This window comes from Bos indicus x Bos taurus, chromosome 17 (genome assembly GCF_003369695.1).
Source record: "Bos indicus x Bos taurus breed Angus x Brahman F1 hybrid chromosome 17, Bos_hybrid_MaternalHap_v2.0, whole genome shotgun sequence".
NCBI classification, from domain to species: Eukaryota; Metazoa; Chordata; class Mammalia; order Artiodactyla; family Bovidae; genus Bos; species Bos indicus x Bos taurus.
The window spans coordinates 15,159,661-15,186,920 of NC_040092.1; the positions used below are offsets into that span (position 1 = coordinate 15,159,661).

The 27,260-nt window shown below is 47.1% G+C and overlaps 1 protein-coding gene across 3 annotated transcripts in view; it reads right to left on the reverse strand.

Annotated features, from left to right (window-relative positions):
- KSR2 (kinase suppressor of ras 2) overlaps nt 1–27,260 on the reverse strand; it is a 438,490-nt gene that overhangs the window by 16,135 nt on the left and 395,095 nt on the right. For all 3 annotated transcript variants that reach the window (XM_027566717.1, XM_027566715.1, XM_027566716.1), the window contains exons 15-16: nt 2,016–2,112; nt 929–1,062 (exon numbers count right to left, since the gene is read on the reverse strand). In XM_027566717.1, coding sequence (XP_027422518.1) covers nt 929–1,062; nt 2,016–2,112 — 231 coding nt within the window. The remainder of the gene's footprint in view (nt 1–928; nt 1,063–2,015; nt 2,113–27,260) is intronic.

Here is a 27,260-nt window from a genome sequence, read left to right on the forward strand (position 1 = left end):
AGCTGAAACAGGAGTACAAATAGAGAAGCCTGGAGGGGGGTGCAAAGCTGTCTTTCTGGAGAGGCACACCATTTGTTATAGAGCCGTGATTAGAGGAAACACACTGGGTTTACAGTGTATGTGTGTGTGCACGCGCGAGCACAACTCTCCAAATTAAAAGTTACAAAGGGCAGACCTTCGGAATTAAGGGTTGTTTATTCAGGATCCCGGCTGTTTCTTCACTGGTCAGCTCAAGGCAGCCTGCTCCAGGGTGAGTGGTGGCTGAGCTTTAATTACTTAACGATAGTTAATGATCCTCCTGGGTGATACTGGGGAGGTGTATGCAAATTCATACTAATTAGAACAGCTGCACAGTGGCTATTGTTTATACTGCTTGATGCGCTCCAGGCGCTGTGCTGGACGCTCGCTGTGTGCTATCTTATTCTACGCTCATAAAGACCCGAAGGTAGGCACCATCATACCCATCATCTTCCTTGCAGGAACGTGGAGGCACAGTTAATGAGTGGCCAAGCCACACTAGGCCCTGGGTGGGTCTGACTTCAAATCTCTTGCTCTCAACTACACTCCAGCTGCACTGAAATGAAGGAATTCATATGAAAACTGAGCAAGGGTGCTTGGGTGAGTCCAACTTCCATGTGCGTGCTTGGAGGAAGGAGAGAGTCCTCAGGTGAAATTCAAGGGCAAGGGCATTGCAGGACTGAAGGAAGCTCTGTGCCCATTCAAAGGCACCACTTCCAAGACAGGCCCCATGGGACTCAGAGCCTGACCTGGCACCAGCATTGCACCAGAGGCATAGCAGCCTCGCCCCTTGGTTAAACAATCTCAGGTCCAGCATCACGTCTAGGTCACTAAGGCCATTTGGGTGACTTCCCATCCCCTGACCATCACCTCTCGAGAACCCCTCGGGGCCCTTCCAACCAGCGCTCACCTGCCAGCCTGCAGCACCCCAGAAATGCTGAAGAGCCCGAAGTCTGTGATCACCACTTTGCCGTTGTCGTAGAAGACATTCTTGGACTTGAGGTCCTTGTGCAGGATCCCCTTGGCGTGGAGATAGCCCATGCCCTGCAGGAGACAAGGACACCTCTGTGCTCACTGTAGCCTGGCCTGGGCTCACGGTTCACATGCGCTGCCTTTCCACTGAGACCACACATGCTGAACAGCTGTAGGCCTGGGGTCCAAACACCCAGGCTTGCAAGTAGGGTGGAGAAGGCATGGCAAGTGGGAACAGGCAGGGTCCCCAAGGCAGAAATCTGCCACCAGCCTCAGATCATAGCAAAACCATCTCTATCTAAGTGCTTCTGCTTCCTGAAAAAGAAGCAAGGGAAGATCTCCCCCGAGGGAAAGGGGCAGGGCCAAATCTGAAAAGAGGGCCCCCAAGAGAAAGGAACCCCTTAGATCTTATTCCACACCACTGCAGAAATTCACTTGTGTTCCTCAAGAGACGTATCATGAGGCAATAATCAAGAACATGGAGAAAGGCTTATGGGAGGTCAGGCTCAAGGGTGAAATATCTAGATTTCTATTTTTGCCTTAATGAGCAGTCACAGTTTTATTTCTTTTTTGAAGTTCAGTCCTAACACATCCAATGGAGAATAAAAACCTGAATATAACGGAGTCATGAGGTACCCAGAAAACACAGGATGTTCTTGTTTGTTCTAATCCCAAACAACACCCAACAATTTGATAGTTCCCCAGCAGCTATGGAGAGAGATGGTTTACACTCATGGGAATTCAAGGATTCAGGGGGTAAGGAATTCTAGTCATGAGAAGAGCCCCTTGGTCCCTGCACACACCCAATTATCCTGACGACGGGACACCAGAAGGAAACCAAACATTGGTTGACCGTCTCTAATGGTTGTTTTAGCAATTGTTACACACACATGACACCTGGTATCATTCAGGTGAAGTTTAATTGCTTTTAAGCCCAAACTGTTGGTCTGAAGCTAGACCATGAGTCTCAGGATGGGGCAAGGTCTTTCTGAGGTTCAGGGAGGAGGCCCCAGACCCTACAGTACCTTCACAATTTCTTGGGCAATCTGTCTCGTTTTGTTGACATCCAAGACGATCTTGGCGTCTCTCACCACAGAGTAGAGTGTCCGGCCCTTACAGAGGCTGGAAAGCAAAAGAACAAAATTAATGGCTGGCAGTTGTTAAGATAAGGGCCACCCACAACAGCTATTAAAAGCGACACACAGAGGGAATTTTCAAGTGGCCCAGGGGTTAGGACTTGGCGCTTTCACTGCCAGGGCCCAGGTTTGACCCCTGGTTGGGGAATAAAGATCTTGCAAGCTGTGCGGCACACACACAAAGTGATGCATAGAGAGTGGGGCGTGTGTGGACACACCACTATTATGCCCCTGAGATATTAAGCCTGCTACTGGACCTTGATTCCGGTTCTGGGATGCAGGTCTGAAAGCAAGTCCTTTGGGGTTCTTCAGGATCTTCACCAGCTTCCCCCTGCCCGCCTCAGCATCCAAGGATACCTTCAGAGTCTAGCCTAGCCCAGAAGCAGGAATGCCATGTACTGTCTAACCCAGGCTCTCACAGGTGAAAATCTGCTCGAAACCGATAACTTGTGTGTGGCAGTCCACAGGCAGCACTCAGACGGCACTCTGCTGGCCCCTCATCCCAGTTGCCATCACTTGCCAGGAGCCACTGGTGTGTGGGGACAGTGACGAAAGACCAGCAAAGCCATCGCTGATGTGTACTACGTGAATGATGTATTCAAGCCTTTGGACAGGGGTGTGTAAACACCAGTAACACTCCCCCAAACCAGATGCCTGTCTGGACAGAGGATTTTCAAACTATTTGCAGCCTCATTGAGTTCATTTTGAGGACCAGCGGTTCAAGATGAGTGACAAGATGAAAAAGGACATTATACAGTGACAGTAACACCTCATTTAATCGCCGGCATGTTTATCCATCCGTTTCCTCTGCAATGAGCACGATTCCTGATGCACACAGACCACACACTCGATGAACAGTCACCAAATGAATGAGAGAATGAATGAGTTCTAGATTCCCCATGGCATCCCCACCCCTAGGACCATGTCTCACTCACTGCATCCACTACTGGCTGGAAGAAGAAGGAAGGACACTAGGAACGTTCATTTTCTGTGTCAAAATGATGGCATGACTTTTTCTTTTAATCTGTGACTTGACTGCTAAAATGTTCTTGGCTTCGTGTTCATTCCTTTAGTAGTTACCAAGCCCTGCTGTGGGCTAGAATCAGCTGAGATCCTGTGGTTATAGCCAGAACTTTGGTGTCAGAAGGGCTCTGCTCTTCACCTACCATGTGTCTTGTGTCTTTCAGTGGGCTACCTAACCTCTCTGGGCCTCAGGTTCCTCATCTATCGAAGGATCTAAGGAGACCTAGCCACAAAGTTAGTACGAGGACCGAATAAGAAAAGATCTCTCTCACTGGTGTCCACCAATGAGAACAGGGGCCTAGTGTCAGATTGGGTTGGAACCGTGGTATGTCTGTCAGTGGCTGTGACCCTGAGCAGGAGAGTTAACCTGTCTGAGCCTCAGTTTCATTATCTGTAAAATGGGGTCAATACAGATTTTGCTTTTATCAGCTTACTTAGGAGAATCATATAAAATCGGGTGTGTCAGGGTGTAGGCAATTCTCCATGCCCAATACAGTCACTATTCCTGAAATGCTGGCTATTACGAGAGGTGGTAAATGATCAATAAAATGGTGAACATACACACACATACTTGTGTGCAAATATATATAAGAATTATATATTTATACACACGTCGCATTGGTCTGTCCACGTATTATCTACCCATCTGTCCACTTGCTCATCATGCTACCTATAATCACTCATGATCTTCGACTAAGGTTGGTTTCTTCACCTGCTTGAAGTGAGATTCCCAGGGTAGCTGACTCACAGACAGGCTGATTCTGCTGTCCAAGGCTGCCCAGTTTGTCAGCGGGTGACAGCCATGGTGACTCAGGGCTGTCCCCTCTTGCTGGGTAGTGCGTTTGCTGTGGCTGCTGGAGGCGAGGTGGAGGATCGGGGAGTGGGCTGCACAGCCAATTAGACCGAAGTGACATTTAAGTATTCAGGATGGTGGAGACCGTGGGTGGATTCCCTCGCCCAGAGACGCTGTTCCTGAATAGTCACCTACGCTGATTATCCGCCAGAGCCCAGAAGAAATATTATATGTTCCCACTGTAGACAGCATGGTGAACAATTGCAACAGGCTCCAAGACTCCTAGACTCTCAGAGTGATTGTGTAGAAGTTGCAGGGTTCAAATGTCCATCCCTGTCTCCTTTCCCCTACTCACATCCTCCTTTCCAGCAGCAGCTGCTGAAGTCTGTGCTTCTCCTTCCACCTTAGGGCATCTGGAGCCCCGTGGACACACACACACACCACCTATGGCATCTGGAGCCCCCTGGACACACACACACACACACACACACACACACACATTCACACACAGGCTGGTAGGATATCAATTGGTAAGATCACAGCTTGGCACATCCACTAAAGCGAAATATACAAATAACTCAGGACCAGCAATTCCTTCCCTAAGCATGTACCCAGGAGGCATGCATACTCACACTGACCTACAGACATGTACCAGAATGTACCAGAATATTCTAGAATGTTAATAGCAATCCATTCATATTAGCCCCAAACTGGAACCTACCCACATGTCCACCAACAGAAAAATGATGATACATCCATGTAACAAAATACATTCATAACTGGATTATTAATAAGCAAATTATTGCTAACTGCAAAAGACATGAAGTTCTAAACAAATGCTGAGCAAAAGAAGCCACATAAACACTGAATGATTCCATTTACATGAAGTCCAAAAGCAGACAAAACTGGTTTATGTGCTACAAGTTAGCACAGCGGTGACCTTTCGTGGGGAGGCTGGAAAGGGCGTGAGGGGTGCTGGGGGCAGGTGATGCGCCATATTTTGATGTGGATGTTGGTTATATGGATGTGTGTTTAGTGAAAATCCATCAGGCTGTCCTCTTAGGATATGAACACTGTGGTAGATACATTATCCTTCCAAAAATATATACTTAAAAAAAAATCCGTGATTACTGGGCATATACCCCTAAGAAAACCAAAATTGAAAGAAACACATGTACCCTAATGTTCGCTGCAGCACTATTTACAATAGTTAAGACGTGGAAGCAACCTCGATGTCTATCAACAGGTGAATGGATAAGGAAGTTGTGGTACATACACACAATGGAATATTACTCAGCCATGAAAAAGAACACATTTGAATCAGTTCTAATGAGGTAGATGAACCTATAGCCTATACAGAGTGAAGAAAGTCAGAAAGAGGAAGACAAATGTCGTATATTAACACATTTATATGGAATCTAGAAAATGGTACTGATGAACCTATTTGCAGGGCAGCAGTGGAAACACAGACACAGAGAACAGACTGCTGGATACAGCGGGGGAAGGAGAGTGTGGGATGAATTGAGAGAGTAGTATGGAAACATACACATTACCATATATAAAACAGATAGCCAGTAGGAACTTGCTGTATGACACAGGGAGGTCAAATCAGGTACTCTGTGACAACCAAGAGGGGTAGGATGGGGCAGGAGGTGGGAGGGAGATTCAAGAAGGAGGGGACATATGGATACCTATGGCTGATTCATGTTGATGTATGGCAGAGACCAACACAACATTGTAAAGCAATTATCCTCCAATTAAAAGTAAATTAAAAATCAGTGAGGAAAGGATGAACCATTAATACATGGTGTTGAAACAAAATCCCAGCCAATATCGACACCCCTGGTATCCGTTTCTAAATGCTTCACACAGTCCAGAGGGACAGTACCTGCAGGGGAAAGGGGGGCAGCGTGCAGGGCTGCGCCTGCTCAGGTGTGTATACGTGGCTGAGTGAGAGCAGGTGTGGGGTGAGGGCTGAGCTCTGAGCAGAACAGGCACTGGGCAGGCGCACGAGTGGCTGAGGCTCCAATAGTCCAGGCAGGTCGGTCCAAGTATCCGCGGCAACTGCTCTGAGCATGGGATTTCTGTGGCTAATGCCAGTGCCCTAAAAGCCACTGGTGGATGCGCAGTGGGGAAGGGAAGGGAGGATGGGATGGTTTTCTGAGCACGTGTGGAACCTAACTCACCCCAGCATCCTCTAAGCATCCCTGCAGGGTCCACGCTGTCACCCACCTCTTACAGACACCCAGAGGGGCAGAGGACCTGTGTCAGGGACACAGCCACGGCATCCACGGTGCGGGTGCCAGGTGCTGGACATGATTCGGGGGCCATGCAAGAGACACAGGGCTGAGGGAATCCAAATTCCAACTCTACCCTTTACTGCTTGTTGGGTGACCTGGGGAAGTGACTTCATACTCGCCTCCTCATGTGTAAAATGGGGATAATAGTAACAATACCAGCTAACACAGGCCGAGCCCTTTATATGTGCCCAGCGCCAGTCTAAGCCTAGAACCCAGGAGGTGGGTACTCTCTTGGTGTTTCACTGATTTCAATGGGCATTTCCTCACATTGTAACGAGCATCTTTGAAATCAGAATGCATTTTGCATTCGTGGACAGGCGACAGTTTTACGGGCACTGCCTTTCTCTGGGGTACATGGAAGAAATGGTACATGTTCTAGTCGATGGCATCTTTGACTTCACTGAGTTCAGGATCAGCCCCGTTTCTACAGATGAGGCTCAGAGAGGTGAAGCTGACCTGGGATTTGAACCCAAGCAGGCTGCCTCCAGGGTTTATGTTCTTAACTCCTATCTTTTAGCAATTGATGGGGAGTTAACTCCCATCTTAATAATTTTTTTCAGACTCCAACATATTATAGGCCCTCAGTAAATGGTGGCTGTAATATCACTACGAACATCAACGATAGCAATGAAGATTAATGAGGTCCACTGCCCTCAGTAGCAGAGTTAGTCTGGAGGTCAAGAGAAGGTGTTTTGGTGGCTTACAGATATATTTAGAACCTCTCTAGCTTCTGGGGCGTATCCTCAAGAGCTAGTGTACACACAGCATCTCGCTCTGCAACAAAGATCCTATTCTTCTGAGAAGAGGAGCATGGACTGGGAATTTCCCATCTTATCTACAGGTCACTGTCCCTCCCAGCCCTGGCCCCAGGCAGCTCATAAAAGGCTGTCTTTGATCCCACATCCCAGGTGACACAGTAAACCTTTGGTGCAGCAAGTGTAAGATTTTTATTGTAAACCGGCCTAAAAGAGGCTTGTCAAAACCGATCAGATAAAACCATCTAGTGGGTTTCTCTCCAAGGGCCTCTGTTCAAACTGGCTCATTCTGCCAAAACAGTGGCTGGGAAAGAAATCTGAACGCCATAGCAGCTGTTTCCTTTCTCTCCCACAAACTCCTCACCGTCAAAGCCAGGGAGCCAGGCCAGCGTGAATGGTGGGGAGTGGGGGCGGGGGGCAACCTCCTCTGAAGACTGACAGACCGGCTCCCAGCCCAACTCTGCCCGCTCTGAGCCCACATGCCCTGGGGACTTACTGTGGCTCACCTGTGTTCCCATTGGTAACTGTGGTCAACTCAGTAACAGTCCCCCAAAGACATCCACAGGCTTCCCTGGTGGCGCAGTGGTAAAGAATCCACCTGCCAATGCAGGAGACATGGCAGATGCAGGTGTCAGGGGTTAGATCCCTGGGCCAAGATCCCCTGGGGAAGGAAATGGCAACCCACTCCAGTATTCCTGCCCGGAAAATTCCATGGACAGAGGAGCCTGGCAGACTCCAGTCCATGGAGTCGCAGAGTCAGACACTACGGAGCATGTATGCAGAAAGAATATTTACGCGCAAAAGGGATTCTGTAGCTGTGATTAGATTAAGGTTCTTGAGGTGGGGAGACTACCCTGGAGGATCAGGGTGGGCCCAACATGTCATCACAAGGGTCCTTGTAAAAGGAAGGCAACAGTTGAGCGAGGGAAGGTGGCAAGTGAACCAGGAGGCAAAGGAGAGGCAGAGGGAGATCGGAGGACGAGGACGGTAGAGGAGGCTGAGTGATGTGATGTGAGAAGGAATCAACCAGTCTTTGCTGGCTGTGGGGATGGAGAAGCGGCTGCAAGCCAAGGGATGCAGGCAGCCAAGAGAAGCTGGAAAAAGCAAGGTGTGGGTTCTCCCCAAGGACTCCCCTCCCCGAACAGAATGCGGCTCTGTCCAAGCCCTGATTGTAATAACCCTGTGAGACCCATTTTGGACTTCCAACCTTCAGAGCTATATGTTTTTGTTGTTTCAAGCCACTGAGTTCATGGTAATCTTACTGCAGCAACTGACTTACTCAGCGGTAGTAAGTAGTGTCGCAGATAGGGTATGAGGGGGAAATGGGATCACGGAAGTGCAGTGCTAGGCCCAGCAACTGGCCAGAATGTGTACGCCTTGAACATGGCTCACATCACACCTAATAATGTTAATATTATGTCTAATAATATTCTAATATTACCTCTAATAATAACTCTCTCCTGTCTGGATGACTATGATGCCCCTCATGGCCACTCTGCCTCTCCCAATTCATCTTCCATCCAGAACTTTTGAGTGGCAGCTTCAAAATGCAAAGCTGACCAGGTCACTCCCCCACTACAATGGCTCCCCACTGCCTAGCAGTGGACACAGACCTGACTCTTCCAGCGTCCAAAGATCCTGCAGAGTCTGGCCCCTGCAGATGACTCACCCCTTTGCTCATGGAGCTCCAGCCACAGTGGCCTAGCTCAGGGCCGCTGCCCGCCAGCTCATCTTTTTGGCCTGCGATGCTCTCCTCATCTGGCCTCAGAAGCCTCCCCAGCTAGGTCGGCCCCTGTGGCACCGGGCACTCCATCTTTGCAGCCTTTGTTGTGGTTGCCATTCCACATGGGTCAGCTGGAGTCTTTGATTACGGGCCGTCTCTCCCTCTGGACTGTACACGCCATGAGGGTAGGGTCTAGCCTACTTGGCTGCCACTGTCCTCCCAACATACAAAAGCTTCTGAAGGATGGAGAGATGTGATGCCTCCTATGGCCAGGCCTCCTCTTCCAGGGTTCCTGGGTGTGGGATCCCCACCAGAGCATCCACATCACATCCAACCAAACAAAAACACCTTCTCAGGGGCCTGTATCTTTACCTTTCTTGGCTTGTTTTGCTTGTGGGCTTTTTTGGGAAGTTCTAAGGGGCTCTGGATGAAAGTAACAATTGGTCCTTTTAGGAAGGAAGGGGTGTTGGACTTTTGGGCAGGCTCGGTCTTGCATTTGAATGTCCCCCGACAGGGCACACAGGTCTCCTCTGCCACATCTGCTCCACTTCCTGCAGTGACACCACCTGCCTGGACCTCACAGGTATTTAAGCACTGGGGCAGTGGCCAACAAACTTGAGTGTGCGTGAGAATTCCCCGGAAGGGCTTGGGAAAACAAAGATGGCTGTTCCCACCCACAAGAGATTCCGATTCTGAGAGTCCAGGGGGAGCCCTGAGAATGTGCTTTTCTGACAAGTTGCCAGGTGACGCTATTAATAACGCAGGTGGTCTGGGGACCCCACTTTGAGACCTGTCATTCAAGCCAATCTTGTTTTCCTGAGCCCCAGAGATCATTAAGTTCACAATCACAGTCCCTTTAGTGAGTGCCATTTGGACCCGGTACTGTTCTAGGTGTAACAGATACAGTGAGTGAGGCGGGCCCATCTTCATCTGGGCCTGCCGGGATGAGGAGAATTTAGGCGATAAACACGTAAGCCAGCAAATTGATGAACTTTCCGGGTGGAATGAGTGCTATGAACAGAATGAACAGACTTACTAGGAAAAACATGGTGGAGCTGGGAACCTTCTGGGCTAGGACACTCAGGAAAAGCTGCTCCAGGCAATGGCATGCTGAGACTAAAGAAATAAGCTGGCTGTGTGGAAATCTGGGAGACAAGGCCTCCAGGCTAAGGGGTCAGCAGGTGCGAAGGCCCTGAGGCAGGATCAATGCAGTACACTTGACCGCACAGCCCAGGCCATATGGCCGGACTCTAGAGAGCATCTAGAGGTGTCCGCCTTCCCCAAGTGTTGATCCTCCAGATAAAAGAAACAGCTGGGTGGGAACCGTCCTCAGCTCTGCCTGATTTTTAGCTGTTTTTAAAGTCAGCTATTATTTTAAAAACACTGGGTTCTGTCAGAAGGGATTTACAACCCCTCAGCTGCTCCTCCTCCTCACTTACTTCTCAGCATCCCCGATCTCTCAAAACTCAAAACCCACTTAATTGCCCTCTGCGCTTTCCCCTTCCCTTGAGCAAATAAATCACACACCCAGTGACAAGTTGCTGCTCCATCAAATTCCAGCCGCAGGCAATCTCTAACTTCCAAGTACTTTGTGAATCTAACACCGAGGATATTAAACCTTGGCACTCTGGGGCTTTATAATAAAAAAAAGCCAGGTTAGCTTCCCATAAAAATGGGAAATGCCAGAAAGCGAGTGAGAAATGCCAGCTGTGTGCCACCTGCTTAACCCGACCTGTGTCCAGGAAATGAAGAGTTATAGAGTTGCATTAAGTGAGGGGCTGGCTGGGGAAGGCTCATGTCCCAGCCAGGCAAGAAAGATGACAGGGACCCTCAAGGCCTCGGAATATGCAGAGCAGGAACTAGCAGTGCTTTAAAGCAGGGCTTCAGCTTTTTTTCTTTATTTTTGCAATGCACCACCCCCAACCCCACCCAGGCTTGGATACCCTGCCATCCTTGAAGAAGTGGGAAGGAAAAAGCAGCTTATAATCTCCACTTCACTGGATTCCTCTCTCCGTTTTTGCTAAATCCAGAAAGGCCAAGTGTTGAATCCTCTGGGCCCTACAAGGAGTGAGATAGGGGTTCTGTACATTTTAAGGGGTGTCCTAGCCACTGACTGTGACATTCTGTCCTCCCTGTTCTGTGTCTTCTGAGGGAGGGAGTGTTCCAGGGGCACCGGCATCCAGCTGGGGAGGGTTGGGCCTCTAGTTCACTGCAAAAACTTCTGGCTGCTTCCTTTGCCTCTCGTCACACTGTGTGGTCCAGCCACTGCCCAAGACCTGTTCTTCTGACTTTATCAAAGACATCCAAGGAATGTTTCTCCTGGACTCTACAGTATCTTTTCTCAGCATCACCTAAAGTTCAGTGAGGATTTCACTTGGTACCTCCCACATTGCAATCATTCCAAAACCACCTAAAGATTTTTTTGCCAGATTGGCCAGCTCTTATTATTTATCACTTGCTAATAGTTTTCCTTTAGATGCACTGCCTCTGAAAAATAAGTGTACTTCAGGAAGAAAATGTATCATTACCTTTTATCATTATCAGAAGGAAACTCAGAATTTCTAGCCCCAAATAAATGTAAAAATAGATATACAATGAAAACAAACCCACTAAAAACCAAAATTAAACCCTTGCTTGGCATCATGGCCTGCCAAATGGTTGAAGCTTAAGGCCTCCTCTTTTTGTTTAAATGATTGGCAAGTAAGGGTTGCTGCTGCTGCTGCTAAGTCGCTTCAGTCGTGTCTGACTCTGTGTGACCCCATAGACGGCAGCCCACCAGGCTCCCCCGTCCCTGGGATTCTCCAGGCAAGAACACTGGAGTGGGTTGCCATTTCCTTCTCCAGTGCATGAAAGTGAAAAGTGAAAGTGAAGTTGTCCGACTCTTCGCAGCCCCATGGACTGCAGCCTACCAGGCTCCTCCGTCTGTGGGATTAAATACCAGAACTGAATGAAAAGTTTCTCCTAAATGTCACCAGAAGGATAGAGAGAGAATTAAGAGGAAAATCATGATCCCACTAGTGGTTCAATATTATCTGGGGCTGGTGGTACCTGTCCTAACTTCTGGGAAATCTGGGCTCATTTAATCCTTAGGCCTGACAACTTTCCCCTCCTGCCAATTAGGTATTAACAGGGAGGTGCTTCCCAGGTGGCTCAGTGAATAAAGAATCTGCCTGCAATGCAGGAGATACGGGTTCGATCCCTGGGCCAGGAAGATCCCCTGGAAATGGCAACCCACTCCAGTATTCTTGCCTGGGAAATCCCATGGACAGAGGAGCCTGGCAGGCTACAGTCCATGGGGTCATAATGAGTCAGACATGACTGAGCACGCACACACGCACACAGGCCAGGTATGTGCAGTGACAAGGTAAAAAGGATCATTTCCCTGGTGATGGAGCTGACGTTCTAGTGGGGGAGACAGATGACAGGCACACAGAATAACTGTAGGTGACGATGAGGGCAATGAGGAAGCACATGTGTGGACAGGCAGACTGTGAGCATGGAGAGGGTGCCTCTTTGAACAGGTAGCCAGGGTGAGCAGCGGGGAGTCCTTCCAACATCCTGTTCTGTTGTTTCAGGGCAAGGACTGTGGAGTGACTTCTGGCAACATCCAACCAAATGACCCTGATCTAATATCTCCAAGGAGGGCAGGCCTCATCATGTTTAGGAAGATGACCATCTACCTAAGGCTCCCCTGGGGATCAAGACAGAGCCAAAAGGTTCCCAGGTATCATCACACTGAATGCTTCTAATAACTTGGCAAAATAGACCTAATAGATCAAAATAACCCTAACCCTAACCCTTTGTATAGATGAGGAAGCCGAGGCAATGAGTCAGCCTGTCCTTTCTTAGCTATGTGGTCTTAGGCAAGTTACCTGAAATCTTTGGAACTCAGAGTGCTTTGTGAACTATGAGGAGAGGTGATTCCAGAAAAGAGTTGGTTATCCATGTGAGCAGGAGTGTGATCTCTACATGCACTTAGCTGCCTGGAGCTGATGGTGGTCTCTCTACAAGGCACTGAGCCGAGACCCTGTCATGCCAGCCTGCACAGGAGGGGAGGCTCTATGTTACAAATGGAAAAATTCATGTGCAGGAAGGTTAAGTAACCTGCCCAGGGCCCCATAGTCAGTGGGCAATGGGGTCAGGACCCGAGTCCAAGTCTCAAATTGTCTTTCCAGGATTTCTTAAGATCCCCTGGGAAAGGATGGTTTCACAGAGCAGGAACTGGCAGAGCCCAGCTCAGAGGACCTGATCTTAGAAACCCTTGTTTATCCACTGAGCTGAGACTCTCCCTCCCTTCCCAGCTCTAGGCCTCTCCTTCCACCCTTTCAATTCAGGGCCAGCCCACGTTTGGCCTCATCACCCACTCTGTTGCTTCTGTTTGGGAACTCTCAGCTGCCACCCAAAAACAGGCAAGGCAGGCTGCAGGGAGCTAGACCGTGGGAGAGGATCTGGAGGCTTCTGGATGCATCCATGCAAGCCAAGTCCAGTGGACAGTACACATGGGCCAGGCCTGGGGGAGGACTCAGGAAGTGCTTCCAGAATGGGTGAATGGATGAACAAAGAAATGAGGGACTCCAACCACTTTCCTTCTTCCCATCGCCTGTGGGACCTGGGAGAGCCATGCTCCGGGCCAAAGCAGATCTTCCTTACCAGCTCAGCACATGAAACTAACTATGTGCCAAACCAGACCCACTCAGCAAGGAAGCTTCAGGTCTCGTTCCTGCCCAAGGCTCTCTGTGGCACAAAAAGACTGGACCGACCCAGGTCCTTCCCTCTGGAGCTGGATATCAAAACTCAACTGGATATGTTACTGTTGCCCCTGACCAGAACCACATTTTTGTAAACTGAACAGTCAACTGAATGACTGTTTTTAAAGTGTATACATACACCACCTAATTCATATGCATTAAAACTCACAGAGAAGATAGACTCCAGGGTGTTAGCAGGCCTAGTCCCGGGCTGTGGGATTAGAAGCTTTGCAAGAAATTTTTTCTCCCTGCTTATCTCTTTTTCCTAATTTTTCTCCAATAAACATGTATTACTTTTGTAAAATGAGAAAAAAGGAAAAAAGCAACTTTGAGTCAGACTTAAATGAAACTAGACACATGTTTATGCTATAGACAGTTTGAAAAACATTGAACTGGTGACAGACTGAAATGAGAAAGCAGAGTGGGAACCAAATTCTTCCTCCCAGGAGCCCAGCCTCGCCTGGAAGGCTCTCTGGCTGTGACTCTCAGGGCAGAAAGCTGTTTACTGCTCCCCCGTCTTCTGCACAGGGTTTACAGCCCGGTCAGGGCACATGGCCAGTGACTGGCCCTTATGTGAAAGTCCCAATGGATCTCTTTCCCTCTGAAAAAATTGCATCCCTAATGAAGAAGATGAATTTGACTATTTGATATTTTAAAAAACTCTATCGGAGTCTAGTTGGTTTACAATGTTGTGTTAGTTTCAGGTGTACGGAAGAGTGAATGTTATACACATACACTCCTTTTCAGATTCTTTTCCCATATAAACTACTAGGGTATTGAGTAGAGTTCCTATGCTGTACAGCAAGTTATCATTAGCTATCTATTTTATATATCAGTTCAGTTCAGTCTCTCAGTCGTGTTCGACTCTTTGTGACCCTATGGACTACAGCACACCAGGCTTCCCTGTCCATCACCATCACCAACTCCCGGAGCTTGCTCAAACTCATATCCATCAAATTGGTGATGCCGTCCAACTATCTCATCCTCTGTCATCCCCTTCTCCGCTTGCCTTCAATCTTTCCCACTATCAGTGTCTTTTCTAATGAGTCGTTATTTGCATCAGGTGGCCAAAGTATTGGAGGTTCAGCTGCAGCATCAGTCCTTCCAATGAAGGGTTGATTTCCTTTAGGATTGGCTGGTTTGATCTCCTTATAGTAGTGTGTATATGTCAATCCCAGTCTTCCAATTTATCCCTCCCCCACGCTTACCCCCTAGTAACCTACATCTGTAACTCTATTTCTGTTTTGTGGATAAGTTCATTTGTACACTCCTCTGTTCGCCCCCCTCCTCACTTTTTTAGAGATTCCACATGTAAGTGCTATCGTATGGTTTTTGTCCTTCTCTGACTCACTTCACTCAGTCTGACAAAGTGACTGTGGGGCTGGTAAAGGAGAAAGGGCAGACAGATGAGTGGTGTGTGTAACCCCATAAAGAGTTGTGTCCTTTCCACCCTTGGGAAGAGAGGGAGGAGAAGGAAGGGAGGAGAAAAGGGGAAAGGGAATATGTGTAGAAATTTCTAGAGTTGTTGGGTTCTTGTCCTTCAGGAAGAGATGGGGAAACCAAAAAGCAGAAGGGGGATGGAATTTCCCAAGGCTGTGCTTCGACTGGCAAAGCTGAGCTGGAAACCAGACCTGTCTGAGACGAAACTGTGGGCTTACAGCCACAGAGCCATGCTGCCTCCTGAGAATAAGCAATACCATTCACTGGACCTTCCCGTGAGCCTTCTGCTAAAGGTTTTGCATGTATGATCTTACTTAGTCTTACTCTTAACTTGACCCTTTTGGGGAGGTATCGCTCCTACTTCACAGATGGGAAAACTGAGACTCGGACTGGTGAGGTTGTTTTCTAAGTTCACACAGCTAAGATACACGAGGCAGAGCTGGCATTCTCCCCTTGGTCTATTTGACACGTACATCTTGCTCTCAATCTCTAAGCTACTTGGCCTCTTCAGGAAATGGAAAGAACAGAGGCTGAGGGCTGAGAAAACCAATGTTCTTGAGCTCCTGAGATAAAACTGATGCTTGTCTCCCTCTCATCAGAGACCTGGGGGGTGATGGGGAAGGGGACTTTTCATCTTCCTACTTTTCCAACATCCATTTGTGACTTTCCTGGTGGTCCAGTGGCTAAGACTCTGCACTCCCAATGTAGGTGGTCCAGGTTCCACTCCTGGTCAAGGAATTAGATCCCACATGCCACAACCAAGAGTTCATATTGTTGTTGCTTAGTTGCTAAGTCGTGTCTGACTCTTTGGGACCCCATGGACTGTAGCCTGCCAGGCTCCTCAGTCCATGGGATTTCCCAGCCAAGGATATTGGAGTGGGGTTGCCTCTTCCTTCTCCAGGGGATCTTCCTGACCCAGGGATCATATCCATGTATGCTGCACTGGCAGGCAGATTCTTTACCACTGAACCACCGTGGAACCCTGTATTGGTATTCTTCAACTAAAAGATCCTGCAGCATGCTGCAAGACCTGGTGCTGTCAAAGTAAATAAATGAACACTCATCTGTGCTAAAAACTCCTTAGAAAGTGAGCAGAGAGGGAACATATCTCAACATAATAAAGACCATATATGATAAATCCATAGCTACTTTTAACACCTTTAAATAAAAGTTTAAAAAATTCAAAAGAGAAATGGTATTTTATGACCTGTGAAAATTACATGAAATTCAAATTTCTGTGAAATAATGTTTTGTCGGCACACAGCCACACTCTTTGTTTCCATATTGTCTGTGGACACCTCTGCATCACAGCAGAAGAGCTGAGTAGTTATGACAGGGACTGACACAGTTGAAATATCTCCTGTCTGGTCCATTATGGAAAATGGCTGTTGACCTTTGTTCTAAGAAACTGGAGTGGGTCAGCAGAAATTGGGCTACTAGGTCTAGGAGTTTGACAGATTTGAACCATTCCTCTCTGCTCTGAGAACCGGGTGTGGTCAAGGTCAAGTGGGTTTTCCATTCATTTGTTCCCTCATTCACACATCCAACCATTCACCATCCACCCATGCCCTGAGCCAACACTCCCCGCCAGGTGTGGGCGGGCAGTGCAGGGGCACAGCTCTCCGCTGGGGATTCAGCCAGGCAAATGTGGGAGAAGGCAAGCGTCTGGGGCCAGCGTAAATGCAGGCCAGGGACTTCTCTGCAAGCTAAGTTCCACAACAGTGGAGATGGATGTACTGCCCACCGCCACCCCTGACTGGAGGGAGGCTCCATCAAGGACCCACCTGAGCCTGGCATGCCGTGACTTTAACCGGGAAGCACATACCAAGTTCATGTCACACAATGTACATGTTTCTGAGTTTCCTACCTCTTCTGCCATTCCCTGCCTGACTTCCCACACCGTACCCTACCAGACCTTCCCAGGTGGCCCCTGGGCATGAAATTAGCTGGACAAATGTGCACCGGAGTGAGGTAAATCCCAAATTGCTTTAGAATGCCTTTCTTGCAGACCACTGGCTTGGACAGGGCCAGCAGGGGGAGGTTACCTGATGCGCTGCCAGCAAAGGATCCCTGTAGCAAAGGACACGTCTGTGCATACTGATAAGTGCATGCACTTTGTTTCTATGGGTTCAAGTGCCTCTGCCTGTATGCATGCGTGTGTGCATATGAATATGTGTACATTGTTTACATGGGAGTGAATTCACGTGTGTACGTGTGCAAGAAGGCAGTCGTATGTGTATATACTTGTGTGTATGTGTGCTGGGGGGTGTCTTTGCATTTACGGGTACACTTGTGTAGTATATACTTGTGTGTATGTGTGCTGGGGGGATGTCTTTGCATTTACGGGTACACTTGTGTAGAGTCTACGTATGGATTTGTTTTTTTGTGACTAGAATTGGGGAAAGGAAAGCAGGTACAGTCATGCCAGCTGCAGAACTGGCCACTGCCTCTCTCTCTCCCCTTGAAAAGCACTCTGTCTTCATTTCCCCCAGTCTCTGGAATGCTCCAATGAAAACCTCAATTTTTTTGTCTGAAAACTGGAGGCTCAGGTTACCAGGGGCTGGAGATAGTGAGTGACTGTTAATGGGTACAGGGTTTCTTTGTGAGGTGATAAGATGTTCTGAAATCATATAGTAACATTTCATGAAACATAATCTATAAAAATATTGAATAGCTATGTTGTACATCTTGCAGAGTCAGAAGGACTTAGCAACTGAACAACAATGTTGTACATATGAAACTAATATAATATTGTAAATCAACTATACTTCAATAACATTAGATTTGGTGACAGTTTCACAGCTTTGTAAATAAATTACAAACCACTGAACTGTATGGATAATATATAAAGATTTTATCTATCTATCTATACATATAGATACAAAATCAACTAAGTTGTTTAAAAAAGAAAAAATTTTAAGTTCACAAAAATTTCCACCCTCCCACTCACTTATTCTCACTACATTTACAGAGGAGCCCTGGTCTGGGGAAAAAAAAAATCCTGATTTCTCAGCCCGGAAAGGAATTTTACCAGGGAGGGATTTCCTCAACTTTCTAGAACCCATGGCTTTGCCAGGCTGACAGCAAGGAATTCTGTGTCCTCTGCACTTGAAGTTTGTAGCTAAATCTACAACGCTGAGAAGGGGTTAAGACAGGCTGGATGGACAGAATCACGGGGATGAACACTGGCAGGGAAATGAACTACCATTTCATTACCCCGAGAGAGATGGAGAATCCAGGGACAGGGGAGTGCACTGGGAGAAGTCAGAAACAGAAATGGAAGAAACAGAAAAAAGAGGGGAGAGGGGAGAGAACTCACCAGGGAGGCAGCCGTGTCCAGCAGTTAAGAGCTCAGAGTTTGGAGCTGGGCAGAACTGGGCTCCAGATCCATGCCTGGACCTCTTATGTTAGAAGCATCTGGGCATGTTGCTAAAGATAAAAAATGTGGGTGGACAAGGCAGAAACTACCTTACAGGTCTGGGGGTATTAAATTAGAAAACTCTTGCATGGAAGACAAAAGGTCCTGTGCTCACCAAGTTCAGTGTCCTATTGCTCCCTTCCAGCTCCCCTGGAGACCACTTCTCGGTCTCTTTGTGGGTATGCAGCACCACATGACCGGTTCTGGGCCAATGGAAAGAGACCCCTGGAGCTTTCTGTCTGGGGTACAGAGAAGCCTATGGCTGATCTGCAGCCTCTTCTACCACGGTCAGTGTGGAGGCCTCAGGATGACAGGGTAGAGTCACAAGACTGGAGTTTGCTGGATCCCTGAATGACTGCGTGGAAGACAGCTTCCCTGGAGCACTGACCAACCTATAGCAAATTCAAGTGAGTGAGAAACTTTGAGTAAGCCAAAGAGATACCAGGGGTCTTTGTCACTGCAGCATAAGCCTATCCTATCCTGACTACAGTACCTGGTTGGCAGGTAATTGATGCAATCCGCCAACTCAACGGAAAAGACCCTGATGCTGGGGATGATTGAAGGCAAAAGGAGAAGAGGGCGGCAGAGGATGAGATGGTTGGATGGTATCATAAATTCAATGGACATGAACTTGGGCAAATTCCAGGAGACAGTGAGGGACAGGAAGAACTGGCATGCTGCAGTCCACGAGTCGCAAAGAGCTGGACACAACTTAGCAACTGAACAACACAGTAATTAGCAGGACGGAAAGGTCTGCAGGTGTAGGGCTTTCCCAGCAGGTAGGACAGGTACCACCAGCCCCAAAGAGCACTGACTCACACAGAGATGAAGTGAGTGGGGGCCTAAGAAAACATAAATAGACACAGTAGTAAAATAAAAATAAGATACTCTGGCTAGGGCCATGCTTCTACAGCCACCATCACCAGGGAAACCAGTCTCTGAGATGGGAACCGTGCTTTCCGCTCTGCTGAAGAAGCATGGTTCTTTACCAAATGGCCCACTGCTGCTGCTGCTAAGTCGCTTCAGTTGTGTCCGACTCTGTGCGACCCCATAGATGGCAGCCTACCAGGCTCCCCCGTCCCTGGGATTCTCCAGGCAAGAACACTGGAGTGGGTTGCCATTTCCTTCTCCAATGCATGAAAGTGAAAAGTGAAAGTGAAGTCGCTCAGTCATGTCCAACTCCCAGCGACCCCACGGACTACAGCCCACCAGGCTCCTGCATCCACGGGATTCTCCAGGCAAGAGTACTGGAGTGGGGTGCCACCATCCTCTCCCACAGACACCTCCATTTGTCTATAACTTGGCAGTGGTTTTAAAGAAGCAGAAGCAAATGGGAACTTATGCTCAGCAAGATTCTATTTCATGTTTTTGTTAATAGCTTTCTCCTGCTTTGCACAGATAGAAAGCAAGTCACCCCAGGGATATGACCTTACCTCTCAATCATTTAAAAACAGAAAAAAAATAAATGTCCAGAGAGATTAAAAACACAGGTTCTGTGCCCCGAAGCGCTGTCACATGACAACGTGGCATCTTCATGGGAAAGATGAAAACTCCATGTAATCCTATTACAAATATTTCCACTAGTCACCTAGCTTCACTTTGGTAATCTGTTTCAATGTAAAGTCCTGTCGTTCCCCATAAACCAATTTAGAAGGTACAGGAGCAAAATGTAAGTTTGTGCCAATTTCTCGAAGATGGGTGAGAATCGTCACTCAGGTTCATCTGGGGTTCTTTTTTCCCCTTAAACTCTTAACTCCAGGGCATGAAGAGAGTTCCTTTCCAATATTCACTCAGGTAATCTTGCCCTTCCAGGCCTCCTTAACTCCCAGAGGCACTCTAGTTTCTATCTGCAAAGCTTTGAGGGCAAAGATGAAGGGATCTTCACAAGCAAAGGTCCGGCTATCTTGACACCCAAGGCTCATGTGCTTGGAGATGCTATAGGGAGGTTTGTGGGAGGGGATGCCCAGGCCTGGGGCTGGGATGCATATAAGAGAAGTGAGGACCAGCCAGGCCATTCAGTCTATACAGCTCAGGACCAGAGTCCTGACCTCATACCAGTCCCTATCCGGTCCTCTGTGCTATATCAGTTCATACACACTGCCTGAATGGGTCTGCTGCTTCTAAGTCACTTCAGTTGTGTCCGACTCTGTGCGACCCCATAGACAGCAGCCGACCAGGCTCCTCTATCCCTGGGATTCTCCAGGCAAGCACACTAGAGTGGGTTGCCATTTCCTAGTTGGCCCCATTTTACCCCAAGGAAATGGAAGTTCAGGGTTTAACTCAAACCCTGGAGCCAGCACGTGGAGATGCTACTTCTACCCAAGAGTAGAACCCAGACCATTCTGTTTCCATGTCTTCATCTTTTCCCATCAGATCACCCCAGCCTCCTGCTCAAACTGAGTTGTGCTTCTGTTGCTCACACCCAGGGTAACCTGGACAAGTAAAAAAACTTCTTGGACAGAATTATAGAGAAAATTTGTATTCCTCCACCTGAAATTCATAAGTTGAAACCTAACCCCCAGTGTGACGGTACTTGGAAGTGGGGCCTTGGGGAGTTGATTAGATCATGAGAGTGAAGCCCCCATGAATAGGACCAGTGCCCAGAGCTCCCTTACCCCCCCCATCACGTGAGGTTACAGTGATGAGACAGTCATCTATGAACCTGGAATTGAGCTCTCACCAGACACTGAGTCTGCCAGTGCCTCGTTCTTGGACTTCTCAGCTTCTGGAACTGTGAGAAATTAATGTCTGCTGTTTATAAGCCACCCAGTCTGTGACATTTTGTTACAGCAGCCAGAACAGACTAAAATAGAGTCTGATCTATAAGAAGAATAATCATTCACTTCTCAGGGTGGCCATGAGCATTCAATAACAAAGTATCATGTTATAGATCCCACATGTCACAACTAAGAGTTTGCATGTTGCAACGGAAAGATCCTGCATGCCACAACTAAAAATGATCTTGAGTACTGCATCTAAAGATCCTGAGTGTCACAACCAAGACCTGGTGCAGCCAAATAAACAAATAAAAATAAATATTAAAAAAAATCCAAAATAACACGCTTGGCATAGTGCCTGGCACACAGTAAAACTCAGTAATCATTTACTCTTATTATGGTTACTTATCCTTGAGGGTCAAGAGACCTCACACTTTGGTGCCTATTGTACATGCTCCAGTTGACACCACATGTACCTACTGAACCGAACTATTGTTACTTTTCTAAATGTCACATCTTATTTCTACTACCTTCTTGCCTTTGCCTATACTGTTTCCTCCATCAAAAACACCCTTCCTCTATTTCTTCCAAATGTCTTATTCCTCAGGACATAGCCCATCTCTCTGCTCCTTGAATTCTCATCACACTTTGTACACTTGTTTCAACCCTTCCTACCTGGTATAGTGATTGCTGGGTTTCTCATGAGTCGGGTGGGTGGATGAACGGATGGACAAGTGAATGGTCGGATACACGGATTATTAACAAAGCTGTTTCTGAACATTTTGTTTGGAGACACATGTTTTGGGCATTGACAATGCATACCGCCTCATTGGGCCAACAAAACATCATCTCTATCAAGATTAGGAGCTACATGCAAGGCTCTCAGATGAAATTTCATAAATTATTTCAACCAGGCAGCTCAGAAGAATCAGACTATGGATTTTATTGGCTCTCTACATTATATGTTATGCTTTTTTTGGCAGCCTGAAAATGATGTTTCTCTCCCAGCCAATATCACCTCTTTTCCCACTTAACAAACATTGATATTCCACCCCCCTCACCGAGTTGTCAATTTCAGCTTGAGATTGTGTCCTCCTTTGGTGTGTGCACATGAGGGTCTGCTCACTTCAGAGAATCAGAAACACCATCCTCTTGGTGTCAGAAGAGCCCTGTGTTGCTCACAAGCCTGACTGTTGCTTCCTAGGGCAGCTTCAAAAGGCACACAGGAGATGGGAGGAGGGAGCCTGGTCTAGGAGCTTTTTCCAGGAGATGAGCTGAGAAGCAGACCTTGGAGGATCTTCTCCAAGATCTGGAGGCTGGACAGAGACCCAGGAGGGAGCTCATGGGCTTCAGAGTAACACACAGGCTCAAGTGCTTCATAGTTGAGTAACCCAGGCATATTTTTTTAACCTTTCTGGGCCTCAGTTTCCTAACCTGAGATAAGGGTGATAAGACCATCTTCCTGAGAGTCAAGGAAATGCTCAGGTGTGAATCCTAACTCCACCAATACTTTGCCTTCCTGAGTCTCAGTTTTTTCATCTGTAAGCTGGGCTTAATAAGCCTACAACCCTGCTCTGAAAATGCATTTAGATAATATATCTAAATTGTAAGAACCTAACAGAAGCAGAAGAGATTAAGAAGAGGAGGCAAGAATACATAGAATAACTGTACAGAAACATCATAATGACCTGGGTAACAATGATGGTCTGGTCATTCACCTAGCATAAGACATCCTGGAGTGTAAGGTCAATTGGGCATTAGGAAGCATAAAGCTAGTGGAGGTGATGGAATTTCAGCGGAGCTACTTAAAATCCTAAAAGATGATGCTGTGAAAGTGCTGCATTCAATATGCCAACAAATTTGGAAAACTCAGCAGTGGCCACAGGACTGGAAAAGGTCAGTTTTCATTCCAATCCCAAAGAAAGGAAATGCCAAAGAATGTTCAAACTACCACACAATTGCACTCATCTCACATGCTAGTAAACTAATGCTCAAAATTCTCCAAGCCAGGTGTCAACAGTATCTAAACTATGAACTTCCAGATGTTCAAGCTGGATTTAGAAAAGGCAGAGGAACCAGAGATCAAATTGCCAACATCCATTGGATCAACAAAAAAGCAAGAGAGTTCCAGAAAAACATCTACTTCTGCTTTATTGACTATGCCAAAGCTTTTGACTATGTGGATTACAACAAACTGTGGAAAATTCTTCAAGAAATGGGAATACCAGACCATCTGATCTGCCTCCTGAGAAATCTGTATGCAGGTCAAGAAGCAACAGTTAGAACTGGACATGGAACAACAGACTGGTTCCAAACTGGAAAAGGAGTACATCATCACCCTGCTTATTTAGAATCTGCCTGCAATGAAGGAGACCTGGGTTCAATTCCTGGGTCAGGAAGATTCCCTGGAGAAGGAAATGGCAATTCACTCTAGTATTCTTGCCTGGAAAATCCCATGGACAGAGGATCCTGGTGGGCTACAGTCCTTGGGGTCACAGGAGTCAGACATGACTTAGCGACTAAACCAACCCCCACCACCATTGCTTATTTAACATATACGCAGAGGACATCATGTGAAATGCTGGGCTGGATGCAGCACAGGCTGGAATCAAGATTGCCAGGAGAAATGTCAATAACCTCAGATATGCAGATGACACCACCCTTATGGCAGAAAGCGAGGAGGAACTAAAGAGCCTTTTGATGAAAGTGAATGAGGAGAATGAAAAAGCTGGCTTAAAAATCAACATTCAAAAAACTAAGATCATGGCATCCAGTCCCATCACTTCATGGCAAATAGATGGGGAAAAATGAAAACAGTGACAGACTTTATTTTGGGGGGCTCCAAAACCACTGTGGATGTTGATTGTAGCCATGAAATTAAAAGATGCTTGCTCCTTGGAAGAAAAACTATGACAAACCTAGATAGCATGTTAAAAAGCAGAGACATTACTTTGCTGACAGAGGTCCATATAGTCAAAGCTATGGTTTTTCCAGTCATCATGTACAGATACGAGTTGGACCATAAAGAAGGTTGAGCACTGAAGAACTGATGCTTTTGAACTGTGGTTCTGGACAAGACTCTTGAGAGTCGCTTGGATTGCAAGGAGATCAAACCAGTCAATCCTAAAGAAATCAGTCCTGATTACTCACTGGAAGGACTGAAGCTGAAGCTCTAATACTTTGGTCACCTGATGCAAAGAGCTGGATCATTGGAAAAGACCCTGATGCTGGGAAAGATTGAGGGCTGGAGGCAACAGAGGATGAGATGGTTGGATGGCATCATCGACTCAATGGACATGAGTTTGAGCAAACTCCAGGAGATGGTGAAGGACAGGGAAGCCTGGCATTCTGCAGTCTGTGAGGTTGAGTCGGACATGACTGAGTGACTGAAAACAACAATACATGTAGGGGCTTACTGCTGTGCCTGGCTCACAGCAAGAGCTGAAGGATCACCACCATTCACCAGCACTCCTCATGTGCGTGTTCTGAGTCTGTTACAGGCATCACCACCTTCAAGCCTCCATGTAAGTCTATGAGGTTGGTCCTCTCTCGTTATCCCCATTCGACAGTGGAGGAAAGTGAGGCTCAGGGAGGGGAAGTGACGTCCTGCTCTCACTAGGGCACTAAGTGAGGGATCCCGGGCTGAAAGGCAGATCTACATTCTCTTGAGAAGACAAGAGTGGAGATGCTCCCTTTGCTTTCAGTTCAGTTCAGTTGCTCACTCGTGTCCGACTCTTTGCGACCCCATGAACTGCTTTAGCAGGATCTAAAAGGTTCAAGGCTTACACTGTTGGTGGGAGTGCAAACTAGTACAGCCACTATGGAGAACAGTGTGGAGATTCCTTAAAAAACTGGAAGTAGAACTGCCATACGACCCAGCAATCCCACTGCTGGGCATACACACGGAGGAAACCAGAATTGAAAGAGACACATGTACCCCAATGTTCATCGCAGCACTGTTCATAACAGCCAGGACATGGAAGCAACCTAGATGTCCATCAGCAGATGAATGGATAAGAAAGCTGTGGTACATATACACAATGGAGTATTACTCAGTCATTAAAAAGAATACATTTGAATCAGTTCTAATGAGGTGGATGAAACTGGAGCCTATCATACAGAGTGAAGTAAGCCAGAAAGAAAACACCAATACAGTATACTAACGCATATATATGGAATTTAGAAAGAGGGTAATGACAATCCTGTATGCGAGACAGCAAAAGAGACACAGATGTATAGAACAATCTTTTGGACTCTGTGGGAGAGGGAAGAGGGGGATGATTTGGGAGAATGGCATTAAAACATGTATAATATTATATAAGAAATGAATCGCCAGTCCAGGTTCGATGCAGGATACAGGAAGCTTGGGGCTGGTGCACTGGGATGACCCAGAGGGATGGTATGGGGAAGGAGGTGGGAGGGGGGTTCAGGATGGGGAACACGTGTACACCCGTGGCAGATGCATGTTGACGTATGGCAAAACCAATACAATATTGTAAAGTAAAAATAATAATAATAATAATAATAAAATAGAATAATAAAAAATAAAAATAAAAGGTTCAAGGCATGTGGATGATGATGCCTCACCATCCAGGGCAGCACCTCTCTGGTTATTATCTGCTTTCTCCCTGACTCTTGATGTGGAGGTTCTGGAGTCTGGCTGCTGGGTTCAAACCCCAGCCTGCTTCCTCCCTGAATGCCTCAGGAAATCACCTCCACTGAGTCCTTCAGCTGTCAAGTGGTAATACAGTCATAGCTCCTTAAGGAAGCTAGCTGTTAAGATGATCCCAAATCATCCAAGTAAAGGGATTATTTAGCAAGAGCCCTGGGACCCTGATGCTGGAAAAGACTGAAGGCAGGAGAAGAAGGGATGATAGAGGATGAGATGGTTGGATGGCATCATCAACTTGATGGACATGGGTTTGAGCAAGCTCCAGGAGTTGGTGAAGGAGAGGGAAGCCTGGCATGCTGTAGTCCATGGGGTTGCAAAGAGTTGGACACGACTGAGTGACTGAACAACAACTGGGACCTAGTAGGTACTTCATACTGACGGTCATTACTACTGTTACTCCCGCTCTTCTAGCAAGAGCTACTGCCATTGCCATGGCTTCTACTGAAACTGAATTTTGTCCCAGGGAACCCCCAATACCTTTTGTACCTGGGATTTTATTGGTCAGCCCCTTGCAAGTAACAACAGTGATTTTAGCTACCAATTGTTGAGCCCGAACTGTTTTAGGTAAAGAAGGGCACCTGTGATGTTATCATATTTACTCTTCTCAACAACACTGGTCGCTGAGACATTCTACCCTTTGTAAAGGACAAACACAGCAGTGAGGAAGTGACAGAGGCATGGCTGTACCAGAGTCTGCAAGATTCCAGGCGCCCTGTCACGAAGCTTTTCTGATCCCAAGAGTGGGGAGAAAGCTTGACATGGCTCATTCTGGGAATTGTGCAGAGGTTCCTCATCCTGGTTCCAGGATAGAATGACCTGGAGAGGGTCAACAGAATGATACCCAAGCCCCACCCCAGATCAACTGAATCAGGACTTTGGGGGGATGGGAGGGGCAGAGAGTCCGGGCATCACTCAGGATTAAAAAGCTCCCCTAGGTGATGTTAATCCTAATGTGAAAAGGTTCAGAACTACTGGAAAAGCTGAAACCATTCATCCTGACTCAAAGGAATAAGAAAAAAAAACACAACCCTTATTTTCACTGAAATCCTTCTAAAAAACTATTTTCCTCCTCACATCTGTTTTTGTTGTTGTTGTTGTTTACAAAACATTTTCATCTTCTTGGCTTAATCTACTATTTGAAACAGTTCTGTGGAATAAGGATCCATGTGCCCTGTACAGATCCATGTACAGATGAGGAAGTTGAGGATCACAGAGCCCAAATGACTCACCCAAGGCCATCCAGCATCAAGCTGGGAAACCAGGGATCCCAATCCCAAGTTCACGAGATCTTCCTCAGACAAAAGGACCAGATCTTCAGGGCATTTAAAGAAAGCCATGGCCATTCACCTCACATAAGTTAAGGGACTCAAGGGACCTGGTTTGGACACTTGACTCCAAAGATATTCTTACTGAGGTTGACCAAAGGGTTTTACCGTGATACTAAAATGGCAACACAGAGCTAACTGCCACCCATGGGTGGGAGTTTCAGCAGAAACAGGGTTGGATGGGGCAAGAGAAGGGGAGAGACGTGTTCCTTAGAGAGAG